The following is a 20,677-nucleotide window of genomic DNA, read 5'->3' as shown; positions in this document are numbered from 1 at the left end:
GCACACCTACCACATACCTAGTACCCACGTAACAAATATTACTTATTACTAGGAAACTGGAAATCCCTCCTACTACTCGTCTGGAGTGTCCTGTAGGTGCCGAAGTAGTACACAACCAATAATCTAGGTCTGCAAATACTCCGTCGTTTGCTCAAGTTAACAGCTACTGTCAATGTCCCGCGCCGTATCTACAGTGTACATGCATACTTGCTGCACTTTAAGTACCTAGTACCTAGTACCTACGTTGGCGTACTCCGTACCTGGCACTCCGAGCCTGAGTTACATGTATAGTACGTGTGCAGTACGGAGAATACTTGCAAGTATTAACGTGCCCAGTTCCGCACCATTGACAGTGCGAGCTGGTTAGTGCTTGCAAGCATGGCAATTATTACAGGGCGCACACTGCATTTGATATTTTCTGTTAGGTGCTAGGTTCTACTTATAGAACTACTGTACTTAGGGTTAAAAATAGGTACCTGCCGAACGGAGGCACCACTAAGGTTAGTACCTTGAGAGACTTAACATCGCATTAGGCAGCACCTCGCCCAGCTTCACTGCACTCCAAAAGGATAAAGCGATGGCTTCCAAGCGTGCCGGACCACTAAGCATCTCTTTCCATGCAGACGGGGCCCCCTCGAAAGTAGTGGCCTGCCGATGGTTCCGGCTCGATGAGAGCGTGATTGATGGTCATGTCGTTGGCATCATATGGAAGCAGTGGGGAAAGGCGGTCATGCATGGTCCGTACACTCCGTCGCTCTGCGAAATGCACAAGTCTCTCGCGATGCGTCTTCAAGAGTGAGAATGAGAAACGAATCGCTCTTGACTTGCCGTGCGTGGCAGAGGGCCAGTTGCGTGGCAAATGCCGCAATCGATCGCCAAGGCTCTCGGCCCATTGCCCCTGCACGAGTACATGGATCCGGCCGGCATGAACTCAGCATACCGCTGACGTATCGATGCCTCGGGGTGCTGCATGTGTTGCCCCGTACGGATTGGCATGTGCGTCGGATTGCGAAACCATACATCTCTATTCCAGCGTGCTGACGTCGGTGACGCTGTCCTCGACCCTCCACATCAGCCACATGAACAGGCTACGATAAGGTGCAAACTTGGCCGACAGCTCCAGCATATCCTGCTCCGACATGTACTTCCACTTGCCGCCCTTGGACTTCAGCTTCGCCACGTCCTTGCCGACAAAAGCAGCCATGCCCCTCTGAACGCCGAGGTCGCCGACAGAGAAGACGTCCATTCGCTTCAGGCCGAAGACGGCGAACATTTCGACCGACCACTTGCCGAGCCCGCGCACGGCAATGAGTTTCTCCAGAATTTCCTCGTACGGCGCTTCGTGCAGCATGTGCGCACTCAGCTCCCCGTTGGCAAATTTCTCCGCGAGCCCCTGAATATACTCGGCCTTGCGTTGCGATAGACCAGCCGTCCGTAGCTTCTCGAGCGAAAGCTTCGATACCTGGGACGGATGGGGGAAGTTGACAGACGATTCTTCGTCGCTGAACAGCGCCGTAAACTTTGCCTTGATGGATTTGGCCGCCGCGCCTGACACTTGCTGCGATATGATGCCGCTCGCGAGGCTCTCAAATGGGTCCACTCTTTCGGCCAGGCCCTCGGGCGAGAATATCCTGCACGGATTCTTCTCTACCAGTCGCTTCATCCGTTCGTCGACCCTTATCAAATGTTCGCACGCTTCCTGGAGTAGATTCTGCGTCGTTGTTCTTCCAGCCGGCAGCTTGGAGGGCGACACGAACTCGACCTCGCGAGAGGCCACCAGCCGAGACGTCTCGGGCGACAGCAGCGTGGCATTGCTGAGCCTCGGATCCGCCAGCCGGGTAACGGTACCGTTTCGAGCCTTTCTCGAATCGTCTGCCAGCGAACCAGTCGCTTGGGCCGCAATCGGTGTCGTTGTGAGTGAAGGATGCCCGGCGCCCGGCGGCCGTGTCCGCCTCTTGATCGGTGTTGTCGGGGCAGGGCCGGTAGCTTTGCCGTCTGCCATCGCATCCCTCTTGCGTTTTTGCTGCGCCCGTGGGGAGGGCGGTGGTACTGTCGTCTTCTGCGTGCTGAGTCTTGAGGAGCGTCGTGGGCCGGCCATGGTGGAATTCATGCTGGACGATGGCCAACCTAGCAGAATGAGGCGAGAGGGATTAGAACGGAACAGGCGGCAAAGGTGATGAGCCGCCGTGGCATGAGGCATGAGACGTGTCGCCTTTTAATCAGTCAAGTTCCGTTCCCAGATTGCGGCGCCGAGATGCAGCGTTGAGCGTTGAGGGATGGCTGCCGTTGAAGTCAAGCTGTGAGGGAGCGTGAATGTTGGGCAAGGTACTCCGTACGGGGTAATACTCCGTATAGCTACTAGGTACAGTACTGTAGTTGCACTTGTGTGTACTGTACTTAGTTGTACTCCGTATGTACTCCGTAGTCGTACTCGCAGTCCACCGTCCGCACATCACCTCTGGGGGTTGCTTGTGGGGGTTGTGGAGTGAATGGCGCTAGCCTAATTCGTCAGCTCGCTGCGACAGACCCTTTCGCGCTGCTGCCAATTGCTCGTCGTACCCGTTATTCGAGCTCTGCTTCTACAATTTCCATCATGAAATTATTTGGAACATACTCCCTCAATATTAAGTATCGCCGCCTACGAGACGATATATACTCGGCGCCTTTGAACTTGGATCGCGGAGCGTCATCACGAGGGGCGTGTTTGCGGCAACGCGGCGAAGGGTGGCAGTCGGTGCATGCTGCTTAGAAGTGATATGTTTGGTCCCAGTCGCAACAGCCCTTGGCTTCATGGATAATAACCGTCCCGAAGTGATCTCGGAGGAGACGGGTGTCATTTCAACACCTCTCTGGACTCGTCTAGACAGTCAGTCGCCTTCTCACTCGGATTCCTTTCCAGCCTTGCCGCACCTCAAGACGATGGCGCCATTGCAATACTTTGTGAGCGATACCCAGGCCAGGATACTCTGGCGTAGGAGCAGACGACCTACGACCTACCGCGAGTGCATCAATCGAATAGACCATACATGACTCTCCGCATTAAGACGTCGATGTGGGAGTGCCACTTGTCAGTACCACGCATCTTGCGAGAGTGATGCATGGGTCGCCTACTTATTTCGCCAGCCCTCGTCTGCCTCGCCGACAGCGGGATACTTGGTCTTCGCGTCTCGTACTCGATGCCAAAGGCAGCGCTGCAGCGAAAGTCATCGTCAAGACCCTTTACCTGCTTGGTTCAAAATAGGAAAGATCGGCATCAGACTGGTGATACATGTACTGAGCAAATAGCAAACGTCAATCTCCGTGCCGGTAGGCTATTAATTCAGAACGTGGAGAAGGGTTGAGAAGTTGATGCATTTCACGGAGTATTCACAGTGCAAGTTCCATGTGCCTTGTCGTGATGGTATCCAAACTGTACTCCGTACATGTACAGTGCATGTACTTGTAAGAGTACTCTTGCAAGTACTGTAAGTGCTAAGTGTTGGTGCAACTTTCGTGTTCGACTACTCCGTAGGTACTTGCAAGTACAACTAGGTAATATACTTAAGTACAGATGCAGTGCAGTACTCTTTGTCGCGAAGACAGATGAACGCTAGCTGCATATGGGTAGCGTACCCCACATGAATCGAGACGCCTCTCTGCGACGCTGCCAGGGCCTACAGTGCACGCACCGTTATTCCCGCTGTTATTTACTTCGTACTACGCCTTTTAGTTCTAGGCCGAGGTACATGTAAGGTACTCACCAGTACAAAGTAAAAATATTACTTGCTTGTAGCAAGCAGCGTTCCGACGAGAAAAGCCTACCCTGAACTGACAATCGGATTTTGCTTTGGGGAGGGGGGGAAGCCCAGACGAATAAAGCCGCCCGAAAAGCCGTCTGTAGACTTGTACATGTACTCATCCATCCGTACGCTGAGTTGCACTACTATGGAAGAATCGTTATCGTCGTGCCGAGGCATCCGACGGATTGGTCGCTAGTTGGTCAACTCGACCACGTGAATTGGCGTGATCTGTGAAACCTTGCACCGAATGCGACGGCAGTAGCGAAAATGCGGTCCGGACCTCACACAACACGAGGACATGCTACTTTATATCGAGCCGGAACACTGGGAGCGGCTCCTGGCAGCAGTCCCCGCACATTCATTATCATGAGCGCCATCGAAATCATTCGTACGAAAGTCTGACGCTGGTCATTACTACCGATGCCATACGATCGCTGATGCTTGCAAGTGCTTACCAAAAAGGTGGCTAGCGAATATTATGCTAGCATTGTACTTGTACTTACTTCACATAGAACCACAGCGAACACTTGAGATGGGCGATCCCTTTTCCGAGCCCATTCTGCCTGCGATATCACCGTCGCCCAAGGTATTTCTATGCTCGCGCAAGGCGGGGGAGAATTATTCGCATTATATCGGGCAATGTGTCATGGCATTTCAGGGACAAGCGAGTTCGCCGAATGACTTGATTGAAGACGACAAATCCGTTCGCCCCACGCCGCCGCGCCCTAGTTCGAGTCGATGTCTTACCGCGTTAGTCCAATGCAAGTACGTGTATCGTACATGCAGTACGTGTACTTACTGTACAGTACGTGTTCGTACTTACGCAACAATAGGTGCAGCCCCCCCCCTCCTCCTCCCTCCTCCCCTCCCAATGCACGAAAGATGTGGCTCGGAGAGACGGAAGAGACGTTAAAAAAGGGGTTATTACCAAATCCGCAAGGCAATAGCCGTGTCAATTCTGGGAAAATGTACGAGCACGTCATCCTAGCTGGATGCGGAACAAAGGTTAATTCCATTCCATGTCCTGATAGCTGGACGGACGCTAAATTTGGAATTGGCTGTTAGAGAAGTACTTTTAGTCTACTTAATCCGTCGAGTTCCCGTTGCGGGACCCGAAGTACCTTCCATGTACTTCCTAGTCACCCAACCCTCAAAGCCGCTGTGAAGAACACTTGCCAGCCAAGGAGGGCTCGTATTATCCATCCGTCATTTTTGTCGTCCGTTCTACACGTGTATCTCCCCCATCCCATTCTGCCCGCCGGAAGCATCAACGGCGGTCTGCATCATCATCTGCCCGAGCCGCGCTTCTCAAGGTTGCGACATCCTGATGTGATTCTGGAGCGGCCACGAAGATTCACTCGTTTCTATCATTGTACACATTTTGCGTCTCTTCTCTGTTGTGATCATCCCCGACGCGCGGCGCTTCTAGCGTCCTCCGCCTTACCCCCTTGGCCCTTGGACCTCGCGACGAAGGACCATCCCCGGCAGGACCAGCGAGAAAGTCGACGGTCCGGCGAAGCTGCCATCGACGTCTCATATCCGGCCCTCGATACGAGATCGGCGACGAGGATCCTCCGCGCTCCCACGCCCGCCATGCTTCTCCCGAAAGGCGGACTCAATTGGAAAGCGGCTCGGGCTCGGTTGCCGCCCACGCGGGCAATTTGGAGTTTTGTCGCCCGGACACGCTTCCTCCTACTCGTCGCCATTTCCAGCATCGTCGTCCTGCTATGGCGTGGCATCAGAAGCTCGGCCTCGGAGATGCAAAAGTAAGAGACCACCTCTTTCACCCCCATCATCTCGCCAACCTAGCGTCTCGAGAAGTGATCGGCTGACGGTGGCCGACCAACCCAGCTTCTACTGCTGGGGACCCTCAACGCCGCCGATAGATATGTCGGCAAACGAATATGCGAGATGGAATGCGCACATGCAGACTCCCGTCGTTTTCAACCGCCACGCCCCTCTCAAGATCGACTCGGCCTCGATCCAACACATTAACCTCAACGTCGTCAAGTCGACTCGCAAAGCCCTCGTCAACGAGGAGAAGATCCTGATCCTCACTCCTCTCAAGGATGCCGCCCCATACCTATCAAAATACTTTGAGCTTCTCGCCGAGCTCACCTACCCCCACCACCTGATCGACCTTGCCTTCCTCGTATCCGACTCCAAAGACGACACCCTGGCCGTCCTCTCATCCGAACTTGACCGAATCCAAAAGCGGCCGGACCACATACCCTTCCGCAGCGCCGTCGTCGTCGAGAAGGACTTTGACTTTCGTCTGAGCCAAGACGTGAAGGAAAGGCATTCCTTCGAGGCCCAAGGTCCGAGACGGAAGGCCATGGGCAAGGCCAGGAACTACCTTCTCTCCGCCGCCATGAAGCCCGAGCATTCGTGGGTCTACTGGCGCGATGTGGACATCGTGGACAGCCCGCCCAAGATTATCGAGGACTTCATTGCCCACGACAAGGATGTTCTGGTTCCCAGTAAGTACGCGTTGTCGACATTCCTTCGGCCGATTAGCTGACAGTCCTCGGCAGACATTTGGTTCCATCGATACAGGGATGGCGTCGACATCGAAGGACGATGTGAGTAGTGACGGTTGATGCGATGAGTCGGTGTCACGTGGAGATGTCATCAAGGCTGACACAGGCGCCGCAGTTGACTACAACTCGTGGATCGAGTCGGACAAGGGTCGCAGATTGACCGAGAGCTTGGACAAGGACGTTGTGCTTGCGGAAGGTTGGTTGCACCTGCCTCGGAGCTGAATGAGGTGATACATGATACTGACGTCTTGGGTACAGGGTACAAGCAGTATGACACCGGACGAACGTACATGGCCAAGATGGGTGACTGGCGAAACAACAAAGACGAAGAGATCGAGCTCGACGGCATCGGCGGCGTCAATATCCTCGTCAAGGCCGACGTACATCGATCCGGTAGGTCATCGCGCGCAGCTGCGATTGCTGGCAAGACTGGGCTGACGTGGCGTGTCCGCAGGTATCAACTTTCCCTCCTATGCGTTCGAGAACCAGGCGGAGACGGAAGGGTTTGCCAAGATGGCGAAGCGGGCCGGCTACCAAGTCGTTGGTCTTCCCAACTACATCGTCTGGCACATCGACACGGAGGAGAAGGGCGGCAACCTCTGATACCTTCGCGTCACCCACTCGATCGAATAGCGTACGATTCACGTGTCTGATATTTTCCCCCGAATCAACCCGACGACTCCGCGCCTGGGCGATGGGCGACGGTTATTATACGAGCATTCATGATGTTATTAAAATGGGACTGACTGGCAACTGGGCGTATTCAAGCTGTGCTCATGGTCATTAGTCTTGGGCTGTTCGTTATTCTTATTACGCTGAACCCAGAGGCTCTCGACTGTACAAGTTGCACTAGCAATAATCGAATTTACCACGTGTAAATGCAAGACAAATCGCTGTTATCAAGAGGGCATGTCTGCCTGGGTGAGCGGTTAGGACCTGTCAGGAGAGACTTGCTCGATTGCAGACCGATTCCAGCAACGGGCCATCGACATTGACAGCGAGCGAGAACTCCTAGCGTGTACTCCACCCTTACCCTCCAGCATCCCCTGCACTCCATGTCTACAAACTCCGTGTCATATCAAGTCTTCTCGTGTGGCCCATCCAGGGAGAAGAAGGCAACGGGAACCGAGGTTGAGTGAAGTCCGTACGCTTCAAGTATACAGTACCCACTGTCTACTGTATTGCCTACCCAGAAGTGGATGCAATGGAGCGCACATTTACGTAGCATATTGATGGTGAGGGGTTCAAGGGGCGGAAGGTGGCCAAGATCAACAGAGTAAAACAGAGCAAGGGGCCAAGCACAATTCGCGGACTTCCAAACTGCATATGAAGCTGCGGTGGACATGACAATCACCAACTAACTTTGTGGAAGAGCTACACGGACTGGTTATGGAGACTACCGATGGAGATGGCCGCCTCGTTGAACTGGCGGGCCGGGTGCAGGACAAAAGGGCAAAACAGCTGGGCGTGGTACAGCAGCGAGCGTACACATGCTCCCAGTGCTGGAATCAACTCCACAGCATATTACGGATTGCAGTACAGTACCACCTCCGTACAGCTTCCCTATTTACTTACTCCGTACGGAGTACATACACATACACATACCGAGTACACGTAAGTACTTACCTGTTGACTGGTCAGATGCTCACTCAGACGCCCACGTAGCCGTGTGGATGTTGCATCACATGACACTCGGCAGAAGCGCGGCTAAATCAAGGGGCTGGTTGCTGGGTCCCATCACCGTACCGCCACTAAGTTGCTGATGGCAAGGCAACTTGGCGACCGAGGCCGGGGCTGATTGCGCTGTAGCCTGTAGCCTCGCACAACAACCCAACTGACCATCGTTTTGACAAAACCCGACCGTCCGAATACACGAGGCAAGGGAAACCGTAGGTTCCACCTGCCATACCTTGACTGATATTTCCTGTTGTTATCACTGCTGACATGACACCCTGGCTGATGCAGCCCAGTCCAGACGGATTACCCCACTATCCAACGTCCTCCAGCACCTCGGTGACGCACCCTCGACAATACTCTTCGCTCCTCGCTCCCGACGACGGCAGATTGGCTTCTCGCCGCCATTTCCCGCTTCGGGATCCCTAGAATACTACACCCCACTCTTGCTTTCCTGCCACGGTAGCCAGCGAAGATGTGGAGCTGGTTCGGCGGCGGCGGCGGCGGCGGCCAACGCAAGGACTCGCCAAAGGATGCCATTCTCGGGTTGCGGTCTCATCTTGATATGCTGCAGAAACGCGAGAGGCACCTCCAGAACCAGATAGACGAGCAGCAGAATATTGCCCGGAAGAATGCCAACACAAACAAGAACGGTTCGTCCCATGCGTTCCGGAGCAGACGTCACCTCGGTGGACCCCAGCTAACGGCGTCCCAGTGGCCAAGGCAGCCTTGCGGCGCAAGAAGACGCACGAGCAAGCGCTGGATCAGACGATCGCGCAGATAGGAACGCTGGAGCAGCAAATAAACTCGATCGAGTCTGCCAACATCAACAGGGAGACGCTTGCGGCCATGGAGAAGGCGAGTCAGGCGATGAAGCAGATTCACGGAAAGCTCACGCCGGAGAAGGTGGACGAGACAATGTACGTGGACCCTCTGCGACGCTGTCGCACTTTCTCCATGCTGACCTTCGTTTTTTCTTTTCGCCGTAGGGAGAAGTTGCGAGACCAGAACGCGCTCAGCCAGGAGATTGTCGACGCCATTACTGGCGCAACTATTGGGGAGCAGGTGGACGATATGGAGCTGGAGGAGGAACTCGATCAACTTCAGCAGGAGCAGTTGGATGAGGCTATCCTCAAGACAGGGCATGTGCCGCTATCAGACGCTGTGCACAAGATGCCGACGCCGGCAAACGCGGAACGTACGTCGCCACCCTCTCCCCTTGTCAGTTCTCAGCTGACGATAGCAGCCGTTTCGAGCAGGAGGCAAGCGGTGGAGGAAGAAGACGATGAAGAGGCAGAGCTCCGCAAGCTGCAAGCCGAGATGGCCATGTGAGGACTGGTGCTTTTTTATACAAGACATTTGCTGCACAGGATGCGATGGCCATGGCGTATACCCCTGTCCCTAAGAATCTGCGCTTGCACGCGGTCTCTGCATGGGCATAGGGGTTGGAGTGGGTGGATGGATGTGCAGAAGTCGAATGCTTGAGCTCATGCTGTTCAGTTGCCCTTGCCTGTTACTCTGTCCCCCCGGCGTTGGCGTCTGAAGTTCTGCTTGCCTTTGAGCGCCAGCCTCTACGATCGAGTCGGCGGCATGTGGAAAGACTAGCTAGCTAACATCATGGATCGAATGATTCTGATTGTCCGCGCGTCGGAGGTTGGAGCTATTGCAATCAAAGAGATCATCCAGATGGGGATGGCACGTGGGAGGCTGGGTCGAAATCGCACGCCCTCCTCTTTGGACGTGACAAAGCAGTATACCGGATGCTATCCACTCGTTCGTCTTGCGTCATGGCTTCATTACTCCTCCACTCATTTGGCTAGCTGGCGGGAATGGGCCTGTGCCGTCTGAGGTCATGCTCCTTCGGCCTCGTGTCCAACATACAAGAACCAACAACCAACCACCACGACTGTAACATGGGAGCAAACGAAGTTGACGAGGATAGAAACGAAGCGCGTAATGATTGGGCAAGATGACAGTAATCACGTGATGGATCCCATGCTGCACAAATATCGAGCGCGGAGGCAGGTGCGGACGATGCACAACGGAAAGGGTAGGAGGAACAAAGGACGAAGCGAGAGCCTCCGCGCTTACAGGGGCGGGGGCCAAGGGCAGGGGCGGGCGACTACGACGAGACGCCGCCACTCGGCCGTCTCAACCAACATCTCGTCGACCAGCCGACAACCAGTCAAGCGGTCGACTACCCGCTCACGTCTGCTGTTGCAACCATGTCGTCGATTCGGGCTGCAGGAGGTGCAGGGCGGGGGCCGAAATCTTGTCGATTATACTCCAGCAACGCTCCATGGATGCGGCGAAAACGGAGACCGCGGCGGCGTTCAACTGTCGCCACGCGTGAGAGCGGATCAAGGCGCGTCCTTCAATTGCCCCAGCGGCTAGGGGCCGACCCAAGGTCGAGGCCTTTGCGGCATTTGAGGCCGCCGGCGGCTCTGGCGATATAATGCATCGTTGTGCCTGTGGATTGCGAAGGGGCCTCGCATGTGAGCCGGGTATCAGCCGTCCCTCTTTCACTCGAGAGCACACTGGCATTTCTTTGATCGACTGGCCTCCATTTCTCACCAATTCTATTTCAAGACATCGCGGCGGTGCTGGTCCTGTGCTTCGATTTTTCTCGACTTCTTGGTGCCTGGCATCTGCTACCGTCCGCTGGACACGATGTTGGCATCCTGGTCGTTGCGGATAACCAGCCTTTGCTTTCACTAGGTTCGTATATCGCCCATCTTTCTCCCTTGCATCTTGCGTTGCTATCGGCTTGGTTCACGGCTGTCTTCGTCGACTTCCTTTCTTTCACTCTCTCGTTCCTTGGCTTCAGTGTTCGATCAGTGACGCCATACCGTCACACTCTTCTTCATAAGACAGAAGCGGACGTAAAAAGAGCACGGGCACAGAAACGCGCTGCTTTCTTGAACTCTCTCCGAGACTGACACTCTTCTGGCGTCAGATGCTCCCTTCCAGAATGGTCCGGATGTCTTCGAACTACCATCTGTCGCTCCCGTCTCTCGTTATCCTTTCATGTGCTGTAGTCGCAGTCGCCGTTCGTCTCCCCGATACCATCTCGGATCTGATACCAGCATGTGCGCGAGAATGCTTCCTCTCATTCCTCGTCATGAACTACGGTGCAGGCAACGACGACCAGTTACCTTCGCTTGACTACCTTTGCTCAACCCGTGGAGCCACCGAGTATACCATTGGAGAGGGAGCTGCGCAATGCATCGCTGCCGAAAAATCCGTTGGCTATTGCTCAAAGAATGAAGCAAGCGGTGAGAGCACTAGTGAAGAGATCGCATAGTCCAAGGCTAATAGTTCGAGTAGCCTCTATCATTTACAGTGCCCTCCGAATGTGCAATGGGCAACCATCCGCCATCCAACCGACGCATGAGGTGATAACGGCGACTTTTGCGCTACCGTCCGCCGGTGGAAATGCCGAGCCAATATTGTTCCCGTCTCCAACTCGCACGCAAAGTGTGATGTCGTCCGGGTTGTCCCATTCAGCTCCAGGCCCCTCGACCATGGCTGTATACACCACCCGCCCGCATTCTGACACTAAGCCGTTGATTCTGAGTACTTCGACAGCGAGTTTAGATACACAACTCTCGACGGCAGAAGTGACTTCAGCGACCGCGGTGTCGCATCTAGTTGGAGGGGAGACCCGTAACGAGGACCGATCCGGAGACCGCCTCACGACCGGCCAGAAGGCTGGTGCCACGCTTGGCTCTGTGACACTGGCTGGCCTTGCATTGGGTATTCTGATGTTGATCCGACACCGCCGTAAAAAGCGAAGAAAATCGGACTCAGAACACTCAAAGATTTCGGAGTCGGTCCAGCGGCGTGACACATGGGGGTATCACGTTGAGAAGGATGTAGGTAATGGTGACGACGATTGGAAGAGTCGACCGACGCATCCAAACCAAAATCCAACCCCTCCGTTGCCACTACCCAAGGCGTACAACCGTTCGAGCTGGGGGCCTGGTGAAATCGGACTGGCGATATCTCCGCCACATTCGAGCTCTCCTTCTCACTCAACGCGACGCGTGTCCAAGCTCTTGCCTGCGAAACCTACCCTGGCACCTGATGCTCCTAAAAACAGCCACCAACCAGAGCATGAAATCGTCAAGACACCGCAGCAACGACTTCTTCGTCTTGTCGATCCATCGCCTCCGAACTCACGGAGCAAAAACTTTCAACCTCCTGCCCCCCCCCTGCTTACAATACCAAAGCAAGAAGATTTCCGAAAGATGGTCGGAATCTCTCGTCTTGGCCGTGGAAGCACGGTGACAGAATTTGAGGAAGATGGAGGAACATGTCAGTCTCCTGAGGGTCAAATATGGGTACTGCCTTCAGCAACACCGGGGTCGACGGTTTTTTACGTCGCGGACAAGAACGGCAACTGGACTCTTGGTGATCGTAAGAAAGCTTCTCCCGCCGACGACCTTGCCACTGGGAGACTCAATACAGGTGCTTCGCCGAAAGCCACGATGGAGAACTCGGTATCTTTACCCACCGCGAACAAAACACGAATGGTAGATGAAGCACCCACTCGTCTACCCTCCGAAGCACCCGAGGTAGCTGTGCCAACGACGGCGATGACCGGGAACCCCACTGGAACCCCCCCCCTCTCTACTGAGGAGCTTCATCAAACGGCACTGCCTAAACCGCTTTTCTCAACTCACCCTAATCCTCGCCATGTCTCCACTACACGACGGTCATCTATCCAGAAGTACGGTCGTCCGCGAGCAGCTTCAACCGAGAGCTCGGTAACAGTAATTTCAACTTCTCCCATGATTGGCGGCAAGTGGCGATCGCCTGAGCCATCTCGCGTCAATCTCTCGCCAATTACGGAGTCTCCGCGCCCAAAAGATGGACACTCACAGATAACACATCCTCGGACCGGTGACCGAGACTGTGGAACGATGGCCGCCAGCAAGCCCGTTGAACGACTTCTGATGCGGCCGATCTTGGGTCGGCCAGTCGGTCGTCCTAGCCCGACCTTGGGGATGTATCAATCGCCAGCCGTGCCTGACCCCGCAGCCTACAGCGCTGTAAGAGGAGGATCGGGCGTGGTCGAGAACCCGGCGTTACTGAGAACGGGCTTGCCTACTGTGCGCATTGTCGAGCCGTCGCCCGAATTAGAAGACGACAGGGATCGTCTTCCCTCCGTGAAGACTCGTGTTGCGGCTTTGAGGGCCTCAATTGCGCCCGAGCGTCGAACATATCGGCAGACTTCAACATCCGAGACAGAAAATAGGCAGAAACTCCACGAGTTGGAAATGTGTCAAAATCTCAAGCCCATTCACCCACTCACCGGCGTGGAGCATCAGCCTCAGCCTCAGCCGCCTTCAACTCCTCACCATGGTCTCCACGATGCTCCATCTCAATCGCCACAACCCTACCTCCCATTTCAGCCATCTCTTGCGGCCCACGGTGGTCATAATGACCACTTCCTGTCTCAGTCCCTCATCGCCAAAAATCTCGACTCTGGCAGTGCCTCGCAAATGGGTGTCCCAACCAAGGGTCAGGGACAATCCACTTCCGAGAGTAATGGGCGACACGAGAGCATTGGATCAGCGTCTCTAGCTGCTGAGACAATGACACCACGCCAGCTGCCAAGTGGTGATGACCTTGCACCTGCTTCGCTTTGGGTGCCCAGACTTACGCCTTCGCGACGTGGAGATGACCTATTCCTCAACGTTCACTGATGTACATGCAAGGGACTCGATCAAGATGGAGACTCACACGTCTATCAAGTCGGATATTCACCGCATGTGCAATGTGCTAGTCATGGCTGATTCCATCACTTTTCTGGTGAGCGAGCATTGGATGTCAGTGTGCAGATACCTGCTTAGGCGAATTTGTTTTCTCTCGCGAGCAGATTGATAATGATGAAAACAGTTATTAGTGGCGAACTTAGGATGAGCCCTTCGAATTTTCTTCCACTGCCTTGCTCACCTGCAACCTAAAACTGCATCTGCTGTCCATTCCGAGCGCAGGGTCCCTTTCAGCGTCTTCTCCGCGTAGCCTGCATCCCATCTCCACTTCCATCTCGTCCAGACTCGCTCATGGCACACGTCCTTTCGGCGTATCGACCACGTCCCGAGTGACCCCCTTGGTTGCTCTGGGGTGCGATGCCATTCATCTCGATGGATTCACCTGCCGCATGATCCTCTTCTTCCGCTCGTCCTCCCCGCGTGGAGCTCCTCCCCACGCCACTCATGCCGAATAGCTCTCGGGCATCTCGTTGCAAGTCGCTCATTTGGTCGTCTAGCGCCTCTATTCCTTGCTCCCAGGCTTCACGGTTCAGATGAGCCCCCTCATCGATCAGCTTATTCTTTTGGCGGATAGTTTGCCACCGACTCTGCCCCCCGAGCTCGAGAATATTCATGCGTCGTTTCTTTCCAGTCGGGTTCCCAATCATGGCAGGCCTCCAAGCTCTCTCTTCGTCCAGAACGGCTTGTGGGTCGTCGGGCATGGAGACTCGGCGAGTCGATGACCGGCGTCGGACTTCGACAATCCTGTCCATCTCGTCTGACCTGCACTTTGGCACGATTTGAACATCGGCAAAACGAATGAGGACTAGAAGGAGAAGCAAAGTGAGGATCAGGAGGACGCCCGCCACAACACCAGTGGAGACTTGTTGGCCCAGCGTTCTTGTGACGAGACCACCCAGAGCTGTGGCACCAGCCGCAAGCACAAAGGCGAGACTGTGGATTATGGCAAAGCCGGACGTGACGCGTGGGAATGAAGAGTAATTTGTCCGCTTCTCAAGCTTTCCATCGCCGCCCTTCTGCCGTCCAACCATGCCAGGCGACAAGTCTGACGTGTCAAAGGTTTCCATGACGAGCCCGTTGCATTCCGCAATAGCCAAACATGAAAGAAAACCAACAAGGGTGGCGAAAATTGTGGGAGCACTGATGTGCATCGGAGGACCTGCTGAGACTGATGCATAACAGATGCCAGCGAGCGGAAGCAGGAGCGTGAAGACTGTCCGACGCACAAGATGAGACGACCACGCGACTTTGCGGTTGAGAGTTGCCAGATTGGTATTCATCTGCGCCAGTCGTGACCTTGAGAAGAGGTTGCCTTTCTGGAATGGGATCGCGAGGATGGCACCTAGAGCCATGGAACCAACGAGCAGTCCGACGACTGGTGATCGTAGCTTGTAAAATCGCGAGGTCAGCGACCCCAACAAGACGATGATGAGCACAACTTGGGCGTAAATCCAGGCAGCGTAGAGGGCCAGAACCGCAAAGCCGGGCTGACGAAGCATCTCAAGGGACAAGGCGATGCCGTGATACACCTCTTGTCCCCACCACCTTGGACCAGTTTTGACCCGATGCATCGTGACTTCTCCCCGGGCGACGCGGCGTGAAATGTCGGTTCCAGTCCGGACCTCGACGACTGACCGTCGGAAGGCAGAGCGACGAGACTCGGGGGAAACGATGTTGAGGAACAAGACGACGGCCAGAATAATGATGCTGACATAAAACCCCCAGGCGGGAGGGTATTGGTCGATGAGGCAAGCGCCGACGAGAAAGCCAACGCCAAGGGAACCGATCCAGCACCAAGTCCATATGCCCAGCCAAACGCCCATGCCGCCACCGTGTCTTCTCGCATCGTCCTGGTCTACAACTTCCTGGTGAGGATTAACACTCATCAGGGAAGCGCCGAATAAGTCTGTAAGTATCGAGTGAAAGTTCATACTCGCAAACCCAAGCGAGAAGCCCATGGCGGCGCGAGAAGCGAGCAGCATGATCCTCCAGGATACGGTATCCGTCAACCGCTGCGAATTGACGGCTAGAGCCTGAGGAAACAAAAGAGGCATTGCGAGAACAAGGCTTGACATGATGTACGGTTTCCGCCCATGAAGCAGCGGCAGCGGCCAGAGAAAGAAGGTCGGCAGGGCCAAACCGAGAAAGCATCCCGTGTTCCCATGGACGGTGGCGTGGGACTGGTCAATAATGTAGTATTGAATCGAGGGCACGAGCCCGGCATAAATGCCCAGTATGACGCCGATCAGGGCGGTACTGATGCAAGCGACCGCTGCGACAAATCTTTTCCGGATGGGTGACCAGTCCCTCGCAGGAGCCTGTCGTTTGCGTGACTTGGCTAGACTGAATCCAGAGACACCGTGCAAGCTGACATGGGACTTCCGTCGAAGGTTTATGCCGTGGTTCGTGTGCGCCGGGCGAGTGGCACCGTCACGTTGCGGGAGTCCGGCATCACACCCAGATCCTGGGCGAGGTTCGGGCACGGAGCCTTGTCCCATGCGGCCAATCTTTCCCGGTACGTCGCGGCCGTACTGCGAAATAGATCCAGGTCCAAGCTGAGGTGCAAGTTCCACTGGTATCAAAGGATCGTCGCCGAGCCTCCCCCGACCACCGGCACACTCCGCTGGAGCATGCTTGCTTCTGCGGAGTCCGTCTTCGGACAAGTCAAGGCACCCTGCCACATTTGTGCAGGTCTTCCGACGAGGAATATCGAACGACACTTGAAGATTTCCGGGAGAAACTCGGAGCTGCCGATCGTCACGGTCAGTCTTGCCCGTATCTTTCTCGCCTCCTTGGCCTGAATAGGTCTGAATGATGCCGTTACGCCGAGGACGCCCTCGGTAACCAGACTGGGTAGTTGCGCGCGGACACCTTGGGCTTTTCGGAAGGGAACTCTTGTCTGAGCTAATCGTCACCATGCCGGCTGCTCGTTGAGGATCTTCAGCACTCCCAGGGGCACTGGTAGGTGAAGGATCGAGCTGGCAGCTGTATTCACCGTCACCACTGTGGCGATCTGAGTGCAGGCTGGGGTCTGGTTCGAAGGTCCGAGGCAATGCCGTCGTGGCGTCTGGTCTCTCAATGACATGGGATGCAATATTCAGAGCCTCATTCAGGAGTCGCTCCAGGTCCCCAACTGCACTCTTCAAGTCATGACCATCAAACGTCAGCTTCGACTTCACCGAATGTTCGCATCCCCGGCGCGGGAGATGGCACGAAGCCAGAAAACTGGAAACCAGGGACTCGGATCTCGGAACCTGGTCTGGCGAAGCTTGCGTTTCGTCTTGCCGCTTATCGGGACGCTTCGTGAACTTGGTCGTGTAGGGATCAGGCTGCCCCAGAACACCCCGAAGCCACTGCGCGGTACGTTGGGAAGAAGTTGGTCCTTGGCTATTTTCGGTTGCTGCCTTTCGGTTGATGGGGGAATCCGCGACAGAGGACCGATGACTCCGGATCTCTGGGGGCAAGCCTCCCTTCGCATCCGTTGTCATGGAGGCCAAGGTGCGAGTTCCCTGCTCATCAGGGGCAACATCATCCTCACAACAAGAGTGAATTTTTGATGTCGGAGTAGACGAGTGAACAAAACTTCGCCGCCGACTTTGCGTTCGCACGTCTCCGAAAGCACCACTCCCTTTCAGCCCCTCGCCAGAAGACACTGCATCATGGACGGCTTTGGTTGCAGTGTCTATTCGGTGGCTGCTGCGTCTAGATGGGGAGCCGGCATCATCGATGGGTCGTGGAGGGCTCCGTACCGGACCGCTGTCGTATAATGTTTCAGCACAACGGGAAGAGCGTTCGGCAACCCCATAAGGGGTGACCTCTCGATTCGGGCTAGATGCAGAATGCATTCGACCATGATACGTCTCGATGGTGTGAGGCTCTGGCTTCGCGGATGTTGGATACTCTTGGCAGCGAGATGGGGCATGTGCATCAAGGACACGACTTGCGGCATCGGAGTTTTGGCCTTCGAAATAGATGTTGTTCGTCGGTTCCGTTGCTGGGTATTCTTCAACATCACCCACGCACTCCATTTCAGGCACTTCAGCCGCAGTGCATTGGTCCAGGGAGAGCGGACTGGGAACGGGCACGGAAAGCGACTGGCCTGAAAAAGGCTGTACCTTTGGAAGATGACGGTACATGGGCGGTGCAGCGGACCCGAAGTTGGCACCACTCGTTGGGCTGCATGGCTTGAGCTCACTCCCCGTGCTTTCAGGCTGCAGCATCGGCTTTACTTTGGGACCATATTGGATGGACTGGCCGGGATAGCCGTGGTAATCTGATTCAAAAATGTGCGGCCGAATCTTCGACTTGGGAAACTCGAAAGCGCTGCTCGACGGTGTGATCCCCTCTGCGAGGGCATCGAGCTGTCTGCCATCCACAGGAGCTTCGACTTCCGGCAATCGATACTGGTATCGACGTGCTGAAGGTGGACGAGAAGAGTGATTGGAGGTTCGAGCCACGCTGCCACCCTCTTCGATGGTGATGTCGAGAGTAGTTGGTGACTGGGAAACGAATTCACCTTCGGCACGAGTCGTGTTGGGGCCCTGGGCGGTATGCTCGAGGGCAGGGTCAAACGGAGCGACCTTGGTATAGGCCAATCGGGAATTCCTTGCCGATATGTCGCTGAAGATGGAGTGGTGGAGGGCCACATAGAATTGAGATTCTGGCCGAACGCTGTCCAAGGAGGAAGGAGAGTCAAGAATCGATGGCGTTTCTTGAAGTTCAGCGACTCGGGAATCCTGACTGTCATCTTGGCCTTCGATTGTCGATGTCGCACCGTTTAGATTTTGCAATTGTGTGTCCCGGGCAGATGGCGTGGCCGATTTCTCGCACTCTTGGTTGCGCTGGGTGATGTTGATCGGGGGTTGACGATGAAATTGGTTTTGAAATGTACTGTCCTGGAACGCAGACTCAACGATGGCAGTGCTATCCGGCGATAGACTGACGGGTGGCGTGGTAGACTGCTGAACATCCACCTCAGGATAGGATGCATCCGAATACGCAGAGGAGTGATCTGTTGGATTGTCGGCTCTGCTCTTCGGCTTGGCCATGGTTAATTCGTTTTCCAGTTCCACTGCCGTGGCCCCGTTGGATGCCGACGACAGTTGGATGGCAATGGGTGCGAACTTGCCAGTGTCGGTAACAGTCGTACTAGTTAGCCGCGACTTTGAAGAATACTGTTGTTCGCCTGAAGCCTTGTCCACTTCGGACAAGACACTCTCCGTGCCGTTCCGTCCCTCAGATGCCTGACACAGATGTTCCATCCTGATCAGCTGGAGCCACGGAGAGGCACGGCGGGCCGCTCGGGGCTGGGGTGCGATCAAAGTCGCCAGGCTCCATGTCCGTGTCCTCTTAGAGCCGCTAGGTTCGGGTGTGAGAGAAAAGCGTCGAGAACATTGGCGGCTTTCCCTGGTTTACAGAGGGGAACCGGTTGCGAGACGAGCCGTGGACAGGCCCGGATGAGACGGCAGGCGAGGGAACCAGGGCAGCTCATGAAATGTTCAGTAGTCAACGAGCAGAGTCTGGGATGGCCAGCCAGCGCTCTCAATGGTCAAAATTGACCAAGCCGAGCCTGATGCCAGATGGTCAGAATATTGGCTAATCCGAAAGATGCAGCAAGGTTGTGAAGCAGCGCAGCAAGATGAATCGTTTTAGGCAGGCGGGTCGTACCAGGAACGGGAGCACAGGAGGGGCACTGTAATGGAGAGACCAGGACAGCAGTGATGTTGTAATGATGATGGTGGTGATGACGATGAAGAGGTCCGGATGTAAGATGGTCGCGGGAAGATGAGTAGGAGAGGAGAAGCTGGGGCACGGGCCATTGGATGCACATCGAGCAGTTCTTGGCTCCTTCCTTCGCTCCTTCCTTCATGCTGCACTTGCTTCATGAGTCATGAGGCACGATCTCTGGCAAGCCGAATGATCAGCGACTTCCTTTGGCGACTCACAGAACTACCTGCTACTCGGTATCGAGCAGAGCGCGTACTGTAATGATTGGTGCAAGTATCCGAGTTGGGCCGCGGAGGGTCGATGGCCTCATCCAGAGATGAATCCCCGCAGGGACTGACGCCCAGTCTTTTCTCATAGAGGCGTCGTCGAAGCAAGATTATGCAGAATCAGAGAGTCACAGAGTCAAAGGTGAACAACTACAAGATGGCGCCCGCTCGTCAAGGCCGGCCCACCGACGCGCTTGGCTTCTACGAGACCGATATCAGCGAGTGTCAAACGACGAGCGAGCGTCATGGGTTGATGCCGGGTTGATGCTGGTGTTGAGACAGCCAGCTGCTCTCCATCAACGTCGCCCAATCAGGCTCCGCCCTTCGAATCATGTATCGGCTATTTCTTCGGCCCTGGGCATTGTCGATGTTGGCACGACCGAAGCATCAAGATGGATCCGTTCAATTGTTCTACCAACCTACGACAGGGAAGCTGCTCAGTCAATAGATTTGTACGCAGATCCCCCTCCGCCCACCCTCTCTTCATTGGAGCTGAGAGAGAAGGACAAGAATGGCAGCGATGACACTTGCCTTTACGATACGGCACGTCGCAAGGGAAAACTGCATGACGATGAAGGCATTGTGGAATCCAGCAAATCACCTGCCGAGCCCCCCCCCCCCCCTTCCCGCCCCTCCCCACGGCTGGGAGCGCGCCAATCGGTCCGCGAACCAAGCCAAAGTGCCGATATCTTTAGGCGGCCGGGCTATTTTTGGGACCAACCGGCTGGACACTCGCAGGGTTCGCTCGACCGTCCGGACACCCACGTAGGGTTTCATTCCGCATCGCCAAGGACGAGTCCACAGTGCGCGAGCCACGACAGGCAGCTCGAGCCTACGGGTTCACGATACGGACTGCGATTACATTGTCATTGAACTGACGAAGGAGCGAGCCAAGGCTCGTATATTGAGGT

The 20,677-nt window shown here is 55.2% G+C and overlaps 6 protein-coding genes across 6 annotated transcripts; 4 read left to right on the top strand and 2 right to left on the bottom strand.

Annotated features, from left to right (window-relative positions):
• Positions 1-1,024: 1,024 nt before the first annotated feature.
• Positions 1,025-2,098, bottom strand: DCS_01591 (uncharacterized protein; the record flags this gene model as incomplete). Its single annotated transcript, XM_040798923.1, has 1 exon — positions 1,025-2,098. The coding sequence occupies one exon, from the start codon at positions 2,096-2,098 to the stop codon at positions 1,025-1,027; it is 1,074 nt and encodes a 357-aa protein (XP_040659806.1).
• Positions 2,099-5,372: 3,274 nt separating this feature from the next.
• Positions 5,373-6,922, top strand: DCS_01590 (putative ANP1 protein; the record flags this gene model as incomplete). The annotated part of the gene is made up of 6 exons (XM_040798922.1): positions 5,373-5,545; positions 5,631-6,259; positions 6,314-6,361; positions 6,435-6,515; positions 6,578-6,712; positions 6,774-6,922. The coding sequence occupies 6 exons, from the start codon at positions 5,373-5,375 to the stop codon at positions 6,920-6,922; spliced, it is 1,215 nt and encodes a 404-aa protein (XP_040659805.1).
• Positions 6,923-8,468: 1,546 nt separating this feature from the next.
• On the top strand, positions 8,469-9,325 carry DCS_01589 (ESCRT-III component; the record flags this gene model as incomplete). The annotated part of the gene is made up of 3 exons (XM_040798921.1): positions 8,469-8,646; positions 8,709-8,913; positions 8,983-9,325. The coding sequence occupies 3 exons, from the start codon at positions 8,469-8,471 to the stop codon at positions 9,323-9,325; spliced, it is 726 nt and encodes a 241-aa protein (XP_040659804.1).
• A 1,639-nt stretch (positions 9,326-10,964) lies between these two features.
• On the top strand, positions 10,965-11,297 carry DCS_01588 (uncharacterized protein; the record flags this gene model as incomplete). The annotated part of the gene is made up of 1 exon (XM_040798920.1): positions 10,965-11,297. One exon carries the CDS (start codon positions 10,965-10,967, stop codon positions 11,295-11,297), a length of 333 nt encoding a protein of 110 aa, XP_040659803.1.
• A 220-nt stretch (positions 11,298-11,517) lies between these two features.
• DCS_01587 (uncharacterized protein) lies at positions 11,518-13,704 on the top strand (the record flags this gene model as incomplete). The annotated part of the gene is made up of 1 exon (XM_040798919.1): positions 11,518-13,704. One exon carries the CDS (start codon positions 11,518-11,520, stop codon positions 13,702-13,704), a length of 2,187 nt encoding a protein of 728 aa, XP_040659802.1.
• A 299-nt stretch (positions 13,705-14,003) lies between these two features.
• DCS_01586 (Major facilitator superfamily transporter) lies at positions 14,004-19,034 on the bottom strand (the record flags this gene model as incomplete). Its single annotated transcript, XM_040798918.1, has 1 exon — positions 14,004-19,034. One exon carries the CDS (start codon positions 19,032-19,034, stop codon positions 14,004-14,006), a length of 5,031 nt encoding a protein of 1,676 aa, XP_040659801.1.
• Between the last annotated feature and the right edge of the window lie 1,643 nt (positions 19,035-20,677).

The sequence above is a fragment of the Drechmeria coniospora genome, chromosome 01, assembly GCF_001625195.1.
Source record: "Drechmeria coniospora strain ARSEF 6962 chromosome 01, whole genome shotgun sequence".
NCBI lineage: Eukaryota > Fungi > Ascomycota > Sordariomycetes > Hypocreales > Ophiocordycipitaceae > Drechmeria > Drechmeria coniospora.
Note: the sequence above shows the minus strand (reverse complement) of the source record. Positions and strands in the feature narration are given on the sequence as shown.